Source organism: Pteropus vampyrus, unplaced genomic scaffold (assembly GCF_000151845.1).
Source record: "Pteropus vampyrus isolate Shadow unplaced genomic scaffold, Pvam_2.0 Scaffold110, whole genome shotgun sequence".
In the NCBI taxonomy this organism is placed as follows: Eukaryota; Metazoa; Chordata; class Mammalia; order Chiroptera; family Pteropodidae; genus Pteropus; species Pteropus vampyrus.
Window position 1 is genome coordinate 1,344,359 of NW_011888891.1, and position 16,833 is coordinate 1,361,191.

The 16,833-nt window shown below is 34.6% G+C and overlaps 1 protein-coding gene and 1 non-coding gene across 2 annotated transcripts; both read left to right on the plus strand.

The window, feature by feature from the left end:
• The first annotated feature begins 464 nt into the window (after positions 1-464).
• Positions 465-14,201, plus strand: LOC105295614 (NXPE family member 1). The gene is given in 8 exon segments (XM_023533758.1): positions 465-524; positions 593-699; positions 6,048-6,773; positions 8,462-8,523; positions 12,627-12,839; positions 13,665-13,756; positions 13,759-13,894; positions 13,897-14,201. Coding segments are annotated over 8 exon segments (1,701 nt in total).
• LOC111743305 lies at positions 13,174-13,280 on the plus strand. Its single transcript, XR_002781627.1, has one exon. It is a non-coding gene; the product is annotated as a U6 spliceosomal RNA (small nuclear RNA).
• Positions 14,202-16,833: the final 2,632 nt, after the last annotated feature.

Sequence of the window (16,833 nt, forward strand, 5' to 3'; positions counted from 1 at the left end):
CCATCTTTTCCATCTCCTCTTCCCTTTCTTCATGCAGTACCTAGGCTTGTTGTTCATATCTTCTTTATTATGCAGAGTACTTCAGTCTTCGAGTTTCTACTTCCAAATTTCATACTTGGTGCTCAGCAAAACAAAAGCGACCAGCCCCACCTCCCCACCCAGTTAACATGACCAACTTTCTTTAAGGACATTTTGTGGATTATTTTTTATAACATAAGCATATTCTTATTACCCATCAGCCAATCTGTCTTCTCTCAAAAGACTGGCTGATGAATTAATTTTTTGCTTCTCATTGTAATTGTGGTAAGTGCTATAACTGAGAAAATAGAACGCAGTGTGAGAATAGATGAGGAACATCCGACTCCCATTTTAGGGTGATGGAGTAGGGGAGCAATAATTCTCATTAAAACTTAAATGAGTAGCTAATGGGTAGGTGAAAAGGTTAGGGGTATGAGTTGTCCGTTATGAAAAAAAAGGAAGAAAGTAGTTCACAGAAGAGGAACGATGTCTCAGGCAAATTACAGGTAAAAGTAGAACAATGGGTACAGATTCACTTCTTACACAACTCCTTCTCTTGTGTCATCTCTCCTAGGGCACTCATCAATTATCCTCAAATGTGTTTCGAAAAATGCTGATGTTGATGTTTTTTTAAGTAGCTGCATGGATAATTTTTATAATTTCTCGAAACTCCACTAAGGTAAGAAGAGTTTTCTCTAATTTGACTTGAAGCTTCTTATGTGACTTGTCTCAAGTCATTCTCAATCCCTCTTTTCCCTCCTTTCCCGCTCCATCTCTGCTCTTTCTTCTCCCCTTCTCTAGAGCCGAATTTCTCAGAGGGATTGTGGACACTATCTCCACTTCCTCACTTCCCATTCATCTTCAACCCATTCTAATCAGGATTCCACCTTCAAAATGCCCCTAGAATGGCCCTTCTGGCCACTAATGGCTCTCTTGTCACTAAATCCAGGGGCATTTATTACTTGATCATGTAAATCCAGTTTTCCCTTTTGTCTTTTTTTTCTTCTTTTGGTCTATAATATTTTTTTATGCAAAAGTTATTTTTAAAGTAATCCAGTTTCCCTTATGGTTTCTGGATGTTATGTAATAGTTAGGAAAGTTTTCCCACTCTAAAGTTACACATGAATCCACCCATTTTATTTTTTTACTTACGTGGTTGCATTTTTTAAAGTTTAAATATTCGATCCACTTGGAATTTATCCTGTTGCATGGTATGAGGTATTGATCTCATTTTACCTCTTTCCATATGACTGTCCAGTTATCCTAATGCCTTATTAAAAATTCCATCTTATGTCCCTACCGATTTCGAGTGCTGCCTGTATAGCATGCGAAATTTGTATAATGAGGTCTGATTTTCAGTTCTGTTCCATTGTCTTTTTATTTGTGCACCAATTTACCACCCTATTTTAATTATAGAGATTTTAAAATACCTCCCTATTTTAATTATAGAGATTCTACAAGTAAGTTTTAATATCTAGTAGGGCTAACTCCATCTACACACACCCTTTTTTTTTTTTTTTATCCCCCTCTATTTTCTATTCTTTCTTCTTTGGTTAAGTGAATTCTCTGATTGACTTGTCTAGCTCCAAAAAAAATTGATAATTCTTTGTGATTTCATTGTGTGTAAATTAATAAGTGTATAAATTAACCTTGGAAGAAATAGCATCTTTATAATGTTAAGTTTTTCTATCCAAGAGCATGGTTTCCTTTCCATTTGCTCAAGTCAAATTTTGTTTCCTTCAATAGTATTTTTTGAATTTTCCCCAAATAAGTCTGGAATGTTCATGTTAAATTTATACCTAAGTATTTCACTGTCATGTCTTGCTATTATATAGCAAGTCATCTCTTCCATTTCATCTTCTCTCTGGTTTTTGTCTATATAAATGAAGGCTATGGAGTTGTTTGTTTGATTTGTTTTGTTCTTAAAGACTTTATTATTTTAATAGCAGTTTTAGGTTCACAGCAAATGGGAGAGGCTCTCTATTATCAGGATCGCTCACCATAGTTTTATATACATATACATACTCGTACATACATAGAAGATTATGCTACTTATAGCATAGCTATAGTAGCTGTTTCAAAGTCTTTGTCTGATCATTCCACCATTTAGGTTCTCTCTTATTGTCTTTCTTTAAGGATTACATTTTCTGGTTCCCCCAATGCTGACATTGTGACTTATGTACAGACACTGTGGATTGTTTTACTTCTCAGAATTGTGTTGATATTTTTGTGGCAGGCAATTAACTTGGTTCAACTCAAACTGCAATTTACCCACGTAAGTGTGCTTCAGAGGTCAGTAGAGATTTAAGCAGAGTTCATACTCAGAATTTGGGAGCATGGCCTTCTCTGGCTCTCTCTGTTCTGGGATTTCATCCTTTTTTCCAAAGACTATGGTTGCTGCAGACTTGGATCCCAAATTGTTCACACCATTTTTTGAAATGGGGTTTCTATGCATTTTAGCTACTCAATGCTTCTGTGAATGCCCTCAGACAAAACTTCAAAAACAGGAAACTTGCCTCTTGATGGCTCTTTCTTCCAAGTTGAATCTCACTTCTAAAATTTGCCTGGTTTTGTTCACTCTCCATAGCTTTCAGGTACTTGTTTTTGGTATTATGTTCAGAGTTGATCACTGTTGTCTGAAGGAGAGTCAATCTGTCACAAGCCGCTTGGCCATATATAAAGCAGAACTCTTTTACATTATAATTTTTTTCATTCATTCCCCACCCACACTCTCATTCCCTCTTCTCTATAGTCACCCATACTATTTTTCCATACTGCTTTTCCTCATAGTATTCGGTTCTTATTCAATACGTATATTTAAATATACATGTGACTTTGAAAGGCATATAGTCTTGTGTTAGTGTATTTATTTTTACACAAATAGTTTAATTTTTTCATTCAAATTATTTGATATCTAATCAAGTTGCTATATGTAAATCTAGTTCATGATCTCTGAGAGCTGCAGGTATTCCATTTTATGAATATACAAAGTTTAACTTATTCACTCTCCTAAATAAACTGCATCTATCTCTTCACTAATGTGACTAATAATGTGATAAACATTTTTATACATGTTTTTAATGTATATTCTGTCCAATTTTGGGGTTGACTGACATTTTCTTTTTTATTTTCAATAGTAACTTTTATATTTTACATGAGTTCTTTACTAGTTTTAGATGTTGCATATCTATTGCCCCAGTCTGTCATCTGTTAACTCTATAGTGTCCTTTATTGAATAAAACTTTTAATTTTGAGTAATTGTATAAACACATCTTATAATATTTGCTCTTGAGATCATATTTAAGAAATAATTCCTGATCTGAGATCATAAACTATAAATTTCTTTATATTGCATTTTCAGTTATAATATTCATATTTAGGTTTTTAATTCATTTGGACTTTTTCTATGGAGTGTGAGATAGAACACTTTTTTTCAATTTGTTGCAATTTTACCAATTTACCAAATATAATTTTCTGATTTGTGATGTTTCCACTAACATATAATAAACTGCCATATGTAAGGTCTGTTTCTAGACTATCTATTCTATTTGATCAGTTTATTTGATAATATAATTGTACAATACTGTTTTATTACTATAATTCATGATAGGCTTGGTATTTTTTTAATACTTCCCAGCTATTCACAGACTATTATGTTCCACCAAATTTTAGAATCAGTTAATCAGGTCCTCTCTCCTAAAGCCATGAATATTTTCTTTAGAATTAGAAATACATAGAATTTTAAAATTATTTGAGAATTAACAACTTTATAATATTGTTAATAATAATATTGTAAGCCTTCCTACTTTTCAAAGTGTTACAGTTTTTCACTCAGGTCTTTTAAAATATCCTTAAAAGAGCTTTCAAAATGCCTCTATAAAGGTCATAGCTTATCTTCTATTCTGTTTTCTGGTGATTATTACTGGTATAGACAAATGCTATTGATTTTTGCAATTTTATTTTGTACCCAGCTCTTTGCTGACTCAATGCTAATAATTTGCTAACTCTCGTTTTCTTTGTGGATAATCAAATCTGCAAAAAATAAAACAAAAAAAAGAGAAGATAAAAAAAAGACAATTTGCCTCTACAATACTCATAACTCTGATTTTTTGTTTGTTTTATTTTATTGTTCAGGACTTCTAAAGTGGTTATCATCTTTGTCTTCTTCCTGATATTGAAAGAAAAGTGTTTAAGGTTTTAGTATTGAATTTGAATACTAAATAAACATTGAAATACATCAAATGCTTTTTTGACAACTGCATTCCTAATCAGACAAATTCGATAACAATAAAACAACATGAGATTTTTGTCTTTAAACAACTAAGATATAAATTATACTTAAAGATTTTTCTCTCTGGGGACATCTTTTCAATGCTAAATTAATACATAATCTACCATGACTAATAAACACATACTAACATAAATATAGCTATATCAACATAGAATTTCAAGGCCATGTTCATAAGCAAAATAGGCTTATATTGTTCTGATATTGTGCTTATGAGATTTTAGTATAAAACATATTTCGATCTCATGAAATTAATTATACATTTTTCCTCATTATATAAGCTAAAGATATTTGTACACACGCCCCCCGCCCCCCAAAAAAAAACAATCTCAGCTTGTGACTTCTGGAAGTGGAAAAAATGGTAACAGGTTTATCATCATTATTACATGTTATTACTATGACTAATATTATTAGTTACATGTATTGAATGGTTATTTTTCTATCCTATTTTTCTATTCCATTTTGTGTTTTTAAATTTTCTAAACATATATTGAAAGATTCTCATTTGGGATTGTATTTATTTGCACCTCTTTATCTCTTAGTTGTCTTTACCCAAAATTTGTCAATCTTGTAAGTTTTTTTCAGATTCAACATGGGTTCTGTTACTCTTTAAAGAGCTCATTTCCTTGTCCCTTTTGGTTTACTCTACTGCTTTGTACAAACTGCGAGGGTTTTATTGATTGATGCTGGTGTGCAATGAAGCCATTTTTTTGTTTCAACTTTATGTGTGTTCTAAAGTATGAGAAGGTTGACAAACACGAATCTATAACCCTTGTTCTCAAACTTATCTGATCATAAGATTGCCTCTGAGGCTTTTGAAAACATACAGTCCTGGTAAGGCATTTGGTGATTATGATTCGGTTTACCTGACAACAACTTGAGAATCCATATTTTTAGAAAAATTTGCAGGTGTTTCTATCAACAAAATATGAAAATCATTGAACATAAGTACCTATAAAACATGTTCTAGTGCTAAAAGGATAAGAAGGGACTTTAAGGTTCTAATGTTTTTTAAGTTAGAAATTAATAGGTGTTTAGGTGGTTTGAGGGAAAATGTGGGGATGGCAAGCAATCCAGAAAGATGAAAAATTAAAGAGCAAGAGCTTAAAGAAAGGAAGGTCAGCTCGTGAAAATTTTAAAAAAATAAAAAATAAAAAAAATAAAGTTGCTCTTATTAAAACATAGCATGCAAGAAAAGTGACTGAAATAAGTTAAAAAGAAGCCACAGCATAAAGCCATGTTAAGATTGGGCATTATCCCAAGAGTAGTGAGAAGCAACTGAAGGAGTTTAAGCAGGGAAGAGCCAAGAATAGTTTTTGCTTAAGAAGGACTGATTTAGCTACAGCAGAGAAAATTAATTGGAGAGAAAGCAAGACTGAAGGCAGTTGTCACCCTTGGGATGACTACTATAATTCAGAAGATAAATGATGATGGCTTGAACTACAATGCAGTTGGGAAGAAAAGACCATTACATATAGGTAAAAGATATAGAAGTAGAGAATTTAGTGATGACTGAATATAAGATATTTAAGAAAAGGAAGAGTAAATGTACCAGAATCAATTTATTTATAAGTACTTTCTGAGCTATATATTTTGGATTCAACATATTTATCTATAATTGTTGAGGCATTCTCTAAAATATCAAGATTAAAAGATAAATATTCAAACTCATAAGTAAAAATGAGTTAGACAGATGTATTTCATAGTTTGTTGCATTCCTTGTCATTTCAGTTTTAGTCTGATTTAAATGTACCCATCTCCCCATCTCCCTCCATCATTGGAATATCTCCACAAAGTCCTCAGACCCTAAAACACCACTGAGTTCATTAGAGTCACCAACAGAAACTGAGCTGAGAATAAAGGAAATCATGGAGAAACTAAATCAGCTGATCCCACCCAAACCCTTCACTGATGCGAACACCACCACCAGTGCCACACACAGCAGAGCCACCATCCTCAACCCTCAAGACACATACTGCAGGGGGGATCAGCTAGACATCCTGCTGCAGGTGAGGGACCACTTGGGACACAGGAAGGAATATGGCGGGGATTTCCTGAGGGCCAGGATGTCCTCCCCTGACCTGAAGGCAGGTGCTGCAGGAAAGGTAACAGACTTCAACAATGGCACCTACCTTGTCAGCTTTACTCTGTTCTGGAAGGTCACTCTATCTATCCTGCTCATCCACCCCAGTGAGGGGGTGTCAGTTCTGTGGAGAGCAAGGAACCAAGGCTATGACAGGATTATTTTCAAAGGTAAATTTGTTAATGGCACCCTCCATGTCTTCACCAAATGTGGCCTGACCTTAAATTTAAGTGCTGAACTGTGCAAGTACCTGGTTAATCGAGACCAAGAAGCCATCTACTGTGTGAGACCTCAACGCATGCCCTGTGAGGCCCTTACTCACATGACCACCAAGAATCAAGGAATTTCTTATCTTACTATCAAAGAAAAAAGACTTTTTCACAGGTAAAGTTTTACTTTTAGACAAACTGAGAAGTGCCCATAGGCAGAGCGACAGTGCCCATATCAATTGGTATTGAGCATGACCCTCTTAGACCCTCTTCTACTCAACGTCTGGTCAGATGTGTGGTGTCTTCATAGGCCCCCTGTTTATGACTCCCACTGCCAAGGTTGGCATTGTCACTCAAATGTTCAACAAAAAGGGCTGCCCAAGGCGGAACTCTGTATGATATGCCTGTACTTCTCCATGAGTAGAATTCTTAGATTCAGTCACATCTTTTATTATAGACCTAGGTTTTACAAAATACGTTCAGTGGAAAAGTATTCTGCTATTATATTAATAGATGGTATACCAAAAAAGGATTCCTTGATAAATGTATAATACCCATGCTCTTTCATCCCCCATACTATATTCTGTAGATTCTTCCTCTTAAATCTTTTACATTCATCAATTCCTCTCTATGCCTAGTGCTGAGTTCAGATCATCATCTCATTAGCATATTTGTCATAGCTTCCCTTCCTCCAATCCCACTCTCTCTAATCCATTGTACACACTGTAGCCTGAGTAATCTTTCCAAAAGCCAACTTCTACTGATCATTTCCAGTTGATCTCAAGATCAGATATTCCTCAGTAGGCACTGCTAAGGCTGGAGGAGTCCTTCATACTCCCCAAGTTGTGACCTAGTGACCTCTGGTTGAACAGGCCTCTAATAACTGAGGCGTAAGCATGTTTCTCCTACCAATCATGGCTGCATCAATGTCATGCCTTTCTCTCCTTGCTCACAAACAGACCTTCGTTCCTTCAGGGTCTTTTCAGAACATGCGGTCCAAGTGCTGAGACAATCTATCAGTTCCAGACTCTTTTACTTCTTAGCTAAGTTTCTGTAAGTCTTGGGGACTCAATTCATTTCCTTTTCCCTTTCCATTCTGCTATGATCCTTTTTTTTTTTTTTTTTTCCTGCAGATTCTTTTTCTCTAAGCTTGGTGACAGAGTGGAATGCCGGGTCCTCAGCAACCCCTTTCTTAGCAGTATTCAAAGTCAAGTACTGTGAGCTCTAGTTTTTTTTTCCTTAAACTTTCAAAAAATATGATGAGAAAGTCAAGTCTGGATAGCAAGCATTGAAAAATAACACACATGCCAGATCTTACATAGTTTCCATGTGTTGGGTCCTGATCTATAGTCCCTGGCTCCCTTCTACAAAAAGAAGAAGTACAGTTGCCTTCTGTTCTTTCCCTTTGATCTCTAATGGTGCAGCCCACCAAATCTCCTCCTACCCACTAACCATCTTTTATGCCTAAATCCTAGTAAGGATGAAAAAGTGCTGATACCTTCTCCGATTGAACCTGAAGAGACATCCAGAGCAGATAATACAACTTACTGACTTGAATAAATAATGCAGAAGCAACAAGATGGAACTTGCAGATTAGATAATACTTTGAATCTAAATTTCCAGGACACACTGATTGCATGCGGCAGATGAGCATAGCTGCCCTGGACTTCAGGTGCACTCAGAAAGGTAGACAGTTTTCCAAAATCCTAATTCATATACAATGCCCAATACTACACACAAAATTTACAATAGTCTTCAGTTGTAAAAAAATTTAGATTAGCCTTCATTCACAAGCAGGTGACTTCTATTACCTGTATTGTGTGGACAGACATGCAGGCTAATTTGTTGTCTTATTTTTTGAAGGTCCAATATTGGAGTTGAAATGATAAAACATCTTAAACGCATTGATGTCTCTCAATGTAGCAGTAAGTCTGCTCTATCCTGTGGTAGGTAGTATTTGGGACGAGTCTTCTAAGAGGCATTCTTATGCAGAGGAAAGTTTATCAGTATCGACATTGTAATTAATCATAGTTTTCCAGGAGCACATTTCCTAGCAGGTGTTTATAGTATAATCACCTTGGATTTTAAAGAGAGAAATAAATTCAAAGAAATTACTTCAAACTCTTTTTATAACAGATATTATCCCAAATTATCCAAAGGGGGAAATTATTAGTATCCTACATTCATATTTAGACCTGGGAGTACATCTCCTGGAGTCTGTGATTCTGTTGAGAGTACTGTGCAACTGTCTTTGATGGAGACCCACAACTCTGGAGTAGAAATATTTTGGTTGGGTTATTCTCTGTTGGCATAACTTCCTGACTTTAGTTGATGCACACAGCAATTATACATGGAGTTTCTATTTTATTAAAAATGTATTAGTGGCGAACACAAAGCCATGTTACTTATGAAAGAATAATGTTTATACTTAGCTTTAAAATAACTTTCTATAAAGCCTATCTGAGTTTACCAATAACATTTTGTGATTTACTTCAACTAATGATTTATTGCCTAATATTTATTCATTTATTCAGCAACTATTTATTGAAGTTGTAATAAAAATGAGGCATAATGGGCAAATGAAGCAAGGTTGCAATCTGAAAGACATTCAACTTATCAATTCTATAAAGAAAGTAAAAAGGCAAAAGGGCTTACATTAAATTTGGTATTTGACTTAGCCCTGAAAAATATCTGTAGACAGAGAATGAGGTGAAAGTGAAACTCATAAAGATTGTGAGTAGGGTTGCCAGGTTAGCAAATAATACAGGGTAGCAGTTAAATCTGAGAAATTTCTAATTGCTTAATGCATATTACATGAGATAAAGGGAAAATATTTCACAGGAAGTGCTTAAACTAAAGAATTTTTCCTTGTTAGAAACAATTCAAATTTAATTTGGTATCCTGTATTCTTTATCTGATAACTCTGGTCATTAGCAAAATTAGCCAATGGAGTGAGAGCACTTGGTAGAATGTAGCAAAGGATGAGGTTAGAAAGAAAGAAAGAAATTAAAGCATGGAGGTTCTCAAGTACCATGCTGACGATTTTAGAGTTTACTCAGTAAGGTTTCAAAAGCTACAAAAACCAATCACAAAAGAGAGTGATACAATCCCCTTTGTGGATTTAAAGTTAATTCACAATTAAACAAAATACGCGAGATCTATATAAAAACAACTTTAAATGTTACTAAGGGATGTAAAATACAAATTATATAAATAGAAAAACACTGTTGTTTCTGGAAGTGATGACCTGATATTAAAAAGATGTCAATCAAATGACATAAAACAAAAATGCATCATCTTGTAGTTCTTTAGTTCAGTAGTCAAACATCTGTCTCACTGGGCTAAAATCAAGAAATGTAGCAGAGCTGCATTCCTTCCTGGAGGCTCTTGAAGAATCCATTTCCTTGCCTTTTTTGGCTTCTAGAGGTTACCCCCATTCTCCATCTTCAAAGCTACATTAGTGGGTTTAGTTTTTGAGTCACACCTTTCTGATCCACTCTTCTGTTGCCCTCTTATATTTTTAAGGACTTATGAGATTTAAATTGATCCCACCTAGATAATCCAGGATAATCTCCCATTTCAAAATCCACATGCTTAATCACATCTGGAAAGTCTCTTTTGCCACTGAAGATAACATAATCACAGGTCTCAGAGATTAGGAGTGGGTATCTTTGGGAAGCCATTAGTCTGCCTATCACAATCTCTAAAGTAATCAATAAATATAATGGAATCTTAATCTTATTAACAACATACTGTTAAAAATACTCAAGCCTATTCTAAAATTAAGTAAAATGAAAATGCATGACTAATCATCAGAGAATTTGTTGTATATTTGTAATAATCTTATAGAGCATTTAGTTTGACACTTGGCAAAATGAATACTCTGACACATAAATATTAGACAAAATATGGTTTACAATAATAAACTCAAGGCTATTTTCTCACTGAAGTATGCCTGAACGTTATTAGGATGGGAATATTTAATAAGCATGGATTTAAAGTTTCTAGGATTATGGTATTCGGCCATCCATGGTGCAAATGCTATCATGCTTCCATAGAAACCCAACCATGTCACAGTGAAATTCCAACGTAATCATAGAATTATGAAAACTCTCTTTTTTAACAAGCCAAATTAATAGGACTTAGCTATTCCAGGTAATAGCTATTCAAGAATATTCCAATTCGGCCGCCAGCACCACCTTGCAGCTTTGTCCACAAGTTACAAACACAGTACAATCATGTTGATGACTATTCTATAGACATAGGCAGAGACTAAAAGGCCTATGGAAAGTGAAGCAGAGACTGTGGGTGGTCTCCCACTATCCATTCCTCCTTTTTAGTAACAGAACACCAGAATTTTAGCTGGGACCACAGTCACCAAACTAAAGACCACAGCCTCTCTTGTAGCTAGCTAGCTGTGGCCGTGACTAGATTTTTGCCAGGATTTTAAGTGGAAGTAATTTAGAAAACTCCTAGGTCACACCTTTAATAGTAAAACAACTTGCTCTCCCCTTCCATTTCTCTCCTCGCATTTCTCTCCTTCTTACTGGCTGAACTGAAGATATAATGGTGAAAGATGAAAGAGCCATGTTAGCACATGAGATTGAAGTCATATTAAGAACAGCACCAGGGTGGCTCCATAGTGTAGTGGTTAGCATGTCTGCTTTGCATGCAGAAGCTCCTGGGTTTGTGTCCCAGGTGGAGCCATGGACCATACCTGGGTGCTCCGGGCCCCCTGGGTGCGCCAGTCCCCAGGTGCACACTGCAAGCATGTGGGAGGGGATGCCCTGCCTTCAGAGATCCATTTCTTAAGGGGAAACAGCAACATCCATGGGTCAGGGGTAGAAGTGGGGGCGGGTAGAGAATTTAAAGAGGGGAGAAAAAAAAAAGAACGGCACCTTGACTGTGGTGATGGTATCATGGACTATGGTGATGGTATCATGGTGTATACATATGTTCGAACTCATGAGACTGTATGTATTAAATATGTGCAGTTTCTGCATATCAGTCATACCACAATACAGCAGTAAAAAAATAAAGCTAAAATCATTACCTCTCCCCTCCAAGAAAAAAAAAAGAATGGCAGAACAATACGATAGAAGGAGCTGGAGTCTCTGACAACATCCAACACTGTATTAGCCCTGGCCTGCTCACTCTAGGACTTTTGTATGAGGGATACATTTATATTTTAGGTCATTATTACTTGCTTCCTGTCTAATACAGGATGTGATATCAGTACAGAAGTGCTGATATAACAAAACCTAAAACACGAGGCATCAGTGCAGTGGTGGGGAGTGGCATAGTGAGTGACAAGGAAATATGACAGGTAAGAAATCTGATGCCATAACAAAACTTTTGGTGCATTGCTACCTGAAATTACTTGGAAGGCAGATCATGTGCCAACAGAGCCTATAATTCTAATGGGACTTACTGGGAAATCTCAGAATATTGGTTTGTGTTGTCTGTTTTGTGTCACTTTTAGCAAAATCCTATTTAAATTTTAATTCAAGCCAGGTATTTTCTACTATCCACAGCTAGCTAGCTACAAGAGAGTTTTAAAAATGTGGACATATTATATTTAAATCTTTTTTTAACTTTAAAATATTCCTATGAAAAAATTCATAGAAAAATAAGATTACTGCTTCATTAATGGAACAAAGGTTAATGATTTGATACAAAGACATCAACTAGCAGACCACTAATATTCACAAAAGCCTGAGTCACCACAGAATCAAAAAGAATGACAAAGAAATGAGAGAACTTCAAGACTAAACCAATGACCAGATCTGAGAGAAAATGAACAAGGAGGAGTCCAGATGAATCAAAATCTCTCAAAAAAAAAAAAAAAAAAAGGTAGAAATGCCTATAACAAAACTGGTGATCAAAGAATAGTACCAGGAAGAAAAGGGACCAAGAAATAGGAGTTAGAGGAAGAGGGAAAGAGATCAAGAAAGGAAAGAACAAAGAAAGAAGACTGGATATTTAATTTATGCCAATAAAATCACTTACCACAAGCATCTGTTAGTAGCGAGTGAAAAGAAGAGAGAGAAATGCCACGTTGGAATGAAGATTCCTGTCTCTGGTGGTTATACTTTGGAAAGAAGGTGGATTACAATGTTTTGTAACCAGATTCAGTTAAATACAATTAAGAAAAGTGGCTGTTTGAAAGGAAAGCTCATTTACCTGCTGGGAGACTCTACGCTGCATCAATGGATCTACTACGTATCCAAAATTGTAAAAAATGTGTATTTATTTTATAGATATTCTTTTACAAATCCAGGTTGATTTTAAAATACTTTTAATGAGGTCTCTATTCTCTCATTTTGGCTATTTTGTTTTCAACTTTGTTTAGCTTTCTAAATTTGAGCCTTTTAATTTAGAACATATTTTATTCTCTCTTTCATAAAAATATTGCTCTTTTTAAATTCCAATGAAAACTTTACATTTTGATTGACATTTCACACATATGAATAGGTAGGTACCGTACCCTAGAGGGTAGAAATGTTCCAATAAGAAATAATCTAGGTGGGCGAGTATTTTAAATGACAGGATATTCACTTAAACAATATTAATCAGTGCTCACTTCAGCAGCACACATACTAAAACTGGAATAATACAGAGAAGATTAGCATGACCCCTGTGCAAGGACAACATGCAAATTCATGAAGCATTCCATGTTTTTTAAAGTTTGAAATCACACATAATGAATACTGCCAAAGAAATAGAGCATTTGATAATATAAAATGTTATCATTTATTTTTCTTTCCAGTTTTAATTGTGTAATTACAGTTTAGCCAAATGCCTAAAAGATCCAGTTTTGACCACAGTAGTGCTAACTCTATCCATTAGCTTTTCCAAGAACTTGCCATTTCTGTGTCCATGTAAATTTGAGTTTATATAGTGAAAATGAGTATGATTATACTGTGAAATAGGTAGCCATGCTGTGTTTATTGAGAAAAGAAATACCTACTTTGTTTTGAGAAAACATAACAAACCTTAGGGAGAGTAAAAAATAAAATAAAAAAATATTAATCATTGCCTTCTAGTTACAAGATTTTTTTATAAGCACTAAAATTTTTTGATCTTTATGACACTGGAATTTTTAAGAAACTTTTGCTTCTGGATGCAGAAAGACATGTACAGATTCAATGAAAAAAACACATAGCTATCCATTTATCACTTCCCAGCTCTACTCTGTGATAGATGAGAATTATATCCTTTGGATAATTGACCAGATATCAAGTGATAAAGACACAGCCATCATCATCATCCTTGGCCAGCACTTCCAACCCTTCCCATTGACATTTTTATTCGCAGGGCCATTAGTGTCCAAAAAGCTATTGAATGACTATTCCTAAGAAACCCAGCCACTAAAGTGATCCTTAAGACAGAAAACATCAGGGAGATGCACATAGATATGCAGAGGTTTGGAGACTTCCATGGTTATATTCAGTATCTTACCATGAAGGATATTTTCTAAGATCTCAAGGTGGGTGTCATTGATGCCTGGGACTTGACCATTGCTTATGGCACCAATAGTGTCCACCCGCTTGATTATGTGGTTGGAAATCAGATTAACCTGTTCTTCAACTACATTTGCTAAAGCCTGCATATACAAAATCCCTAGGTACCAATATCCACCAATAACTCAGCTTATATTGTTAGAGAATTTTGGCTTATTTTAGAGACTAAAAAAAATCGAATTGAAAAGAATCTGTCTGGGCAGGGAAAACACTTAAGAGCAAAGACAGTTAATACAGGATGCAAAGCCAAAAGAATCAGACATAAAGAATGATTATATCATGCCTAGCGCTTATCTATGAGTGTTAATAAATGTTCTTATTCTTTAAGCAAGTTTGGGCCATAATCTCTGTTACTTGTGGCTGAAAGCATCCCACCTGATACCATAGTGGGGTAAAAGAGAATAACATATGATTGTCATGATGGTCTGAAACAGGGGTCATCTAACTTTTTTTGTAAAGGGCTAAATATTAAATGTTTTAGGCTTTGCAGGCCATTTGTCTCTGTTACAACTGTTCAACTCTGCCATTGTATGTGAAATCAGCTATAGATGACATGTGAATGAATAAGTATGGTTATGTTCTAATAAAAATTTGTGGACACCAAAATTTGAATTTCATGTAGTTTTCGCATATAAAGAAATATTCTTATTTTGATTTCCCTACCTCTTTTTAAAAATGCAAAAACATTCTCAGATCGTGGGACCCCCCTCCCAAAAAAACCTGATGAACCATATTAGACCTCTAAGCCATAGTTTGCCAACAACTAGTTTAAAACAAAAAACTTGGTAGAATTGAAATACAAATTCACTGGCAGCTGAAGGAAAAACTAGTAAACTGGAATAGAATAAAATTCGTATAACGTGAGTAAATTTATCTACCAGAAAACTACAGCAAACATCACCTAATGTATAAAACATAACAAACATTTCTTACTAATATCAGGAAGAAAACATAAATGTCTGTCACTACTTCTATTCAACAGTGTACTGGCCGTACATGTCAGAAAGGAAAAGAAGTAACTGTACCTGGTTATTTTATCATTCTCTTAGGAAAAAACCAAGAGGCTAACTCTAAAAAATTTAAGTGACCTAACACAAGCTTAACATACAAAAGTTAGTTTCCCTAATAGCAATAAATAGACAATGTAATTAACATTGCATGGTATATCTGTATTGAGAGTGTGCACATGTTCCATCATATATAACAGAGCTTCTCAAAGAGTACTTCTCACACTATTGTAGTAAAGAGCCATTTTTAAAAACATATATATCTAAATTTTCAAGATCCCATGCTTCTCATACTATTGTAGTAAAGAGCCATTTTTAAAAATATATATATCTAAACTTTCAAGATCCCAAGCATGAATAGTACACAGCTTGTGATACCTGACTCACCACATAAGATAGACCACAGCAGAACTATCAACAAGATGAGTCCACTAGTCCCATACCTGCATGCCACATTAATGCCACATTACTATAAAAGTTTCGGAATGCTTACTCTCAATTTCTATACTAGTCTCATTAAGGGCAAGTAAAAAACAGTTTAAAACTAGCACAACTCCTTAGTCCATAGTTTGATTAACATAGTAATAAATAGTTCTTGGACTGTTGAAGATGATATAAGAATATATTTGCATGACTTCAAGGTGGAATACATTTTCTTAAACTGAATTCTAAAGGCACTAAGCATAAGGAAACAAACTGGTATACCAGGTTTAATACATTAAAATCAGAAACTACTTATGAAAAGATACCACTAAGAGCGTGAAAAAATAAACCAAACACTGTGAAGACATTTATAATATATAGAATAAAGGACTTTATCTTTTCTCTTTGTCCAAAATGATAACTTAAAATCTAGATTAAATCAGACTATATACAAAATAAAACATTTTACATATCCCCCCACAAAAAACAGAAGCCAAGTTAAAAGATAAATGATGGAGAAAAAAAAAAACACTCGCAACTTATATTCTAGACAATAAACTAATAGACCTATTACATAAAGAGCTCTTAAAAATTAAAAAGAAAAAGTCCCAATAGAAAATTTAGCAAAAGATATGGGTAGGCAATTCAGCAGAAGAAATGAAAATGGCCCTTAACCACAGAAAAAGAAATACATATTTAAACTACACTGAGAGGCCATTTCACATCTATCAAGATGGCAAAAATTCAAAAGTTTAAAAACATACAATATTAACGAGGGTGTGGAGAAACTGATATTCTCCAGCACTGCTGATAGGAATTCAAAATAGTATATCCCTATGGAGGGAATTTGACAATATCTAGAAAATTTACATATATATTTACCTTTTGGCCCAGCATTCTCAAAGACACCAGGAAAAATATGAAATGACTGCGCAGATTATTCATTGGAGCACTGTTTGTAATAGCAAAAGATTGGAAAACAAACCAAATGTATCAATAGATAACCAGTGAAATAAATTATGATCCGTCCTCTCAAGAAAATACAATGCAGCCATAAAAAGGAATAAGAGGAACTTTCTGCAATGTGATGATCTAGTCTCCAGGATATATCATTAAAGAAGAAAAGCAGGTTGCATTATATAGTATACAACCTCTTAGGTAACAAAAAAAGAAGGCTATATATAAATATATACTTGCAACAACAAATATTTGCAACAACAAACACTGGAATATAAATTTAAAAAAAAACAATAAAAAGTTATCGATAAAGGCATGTAGAATT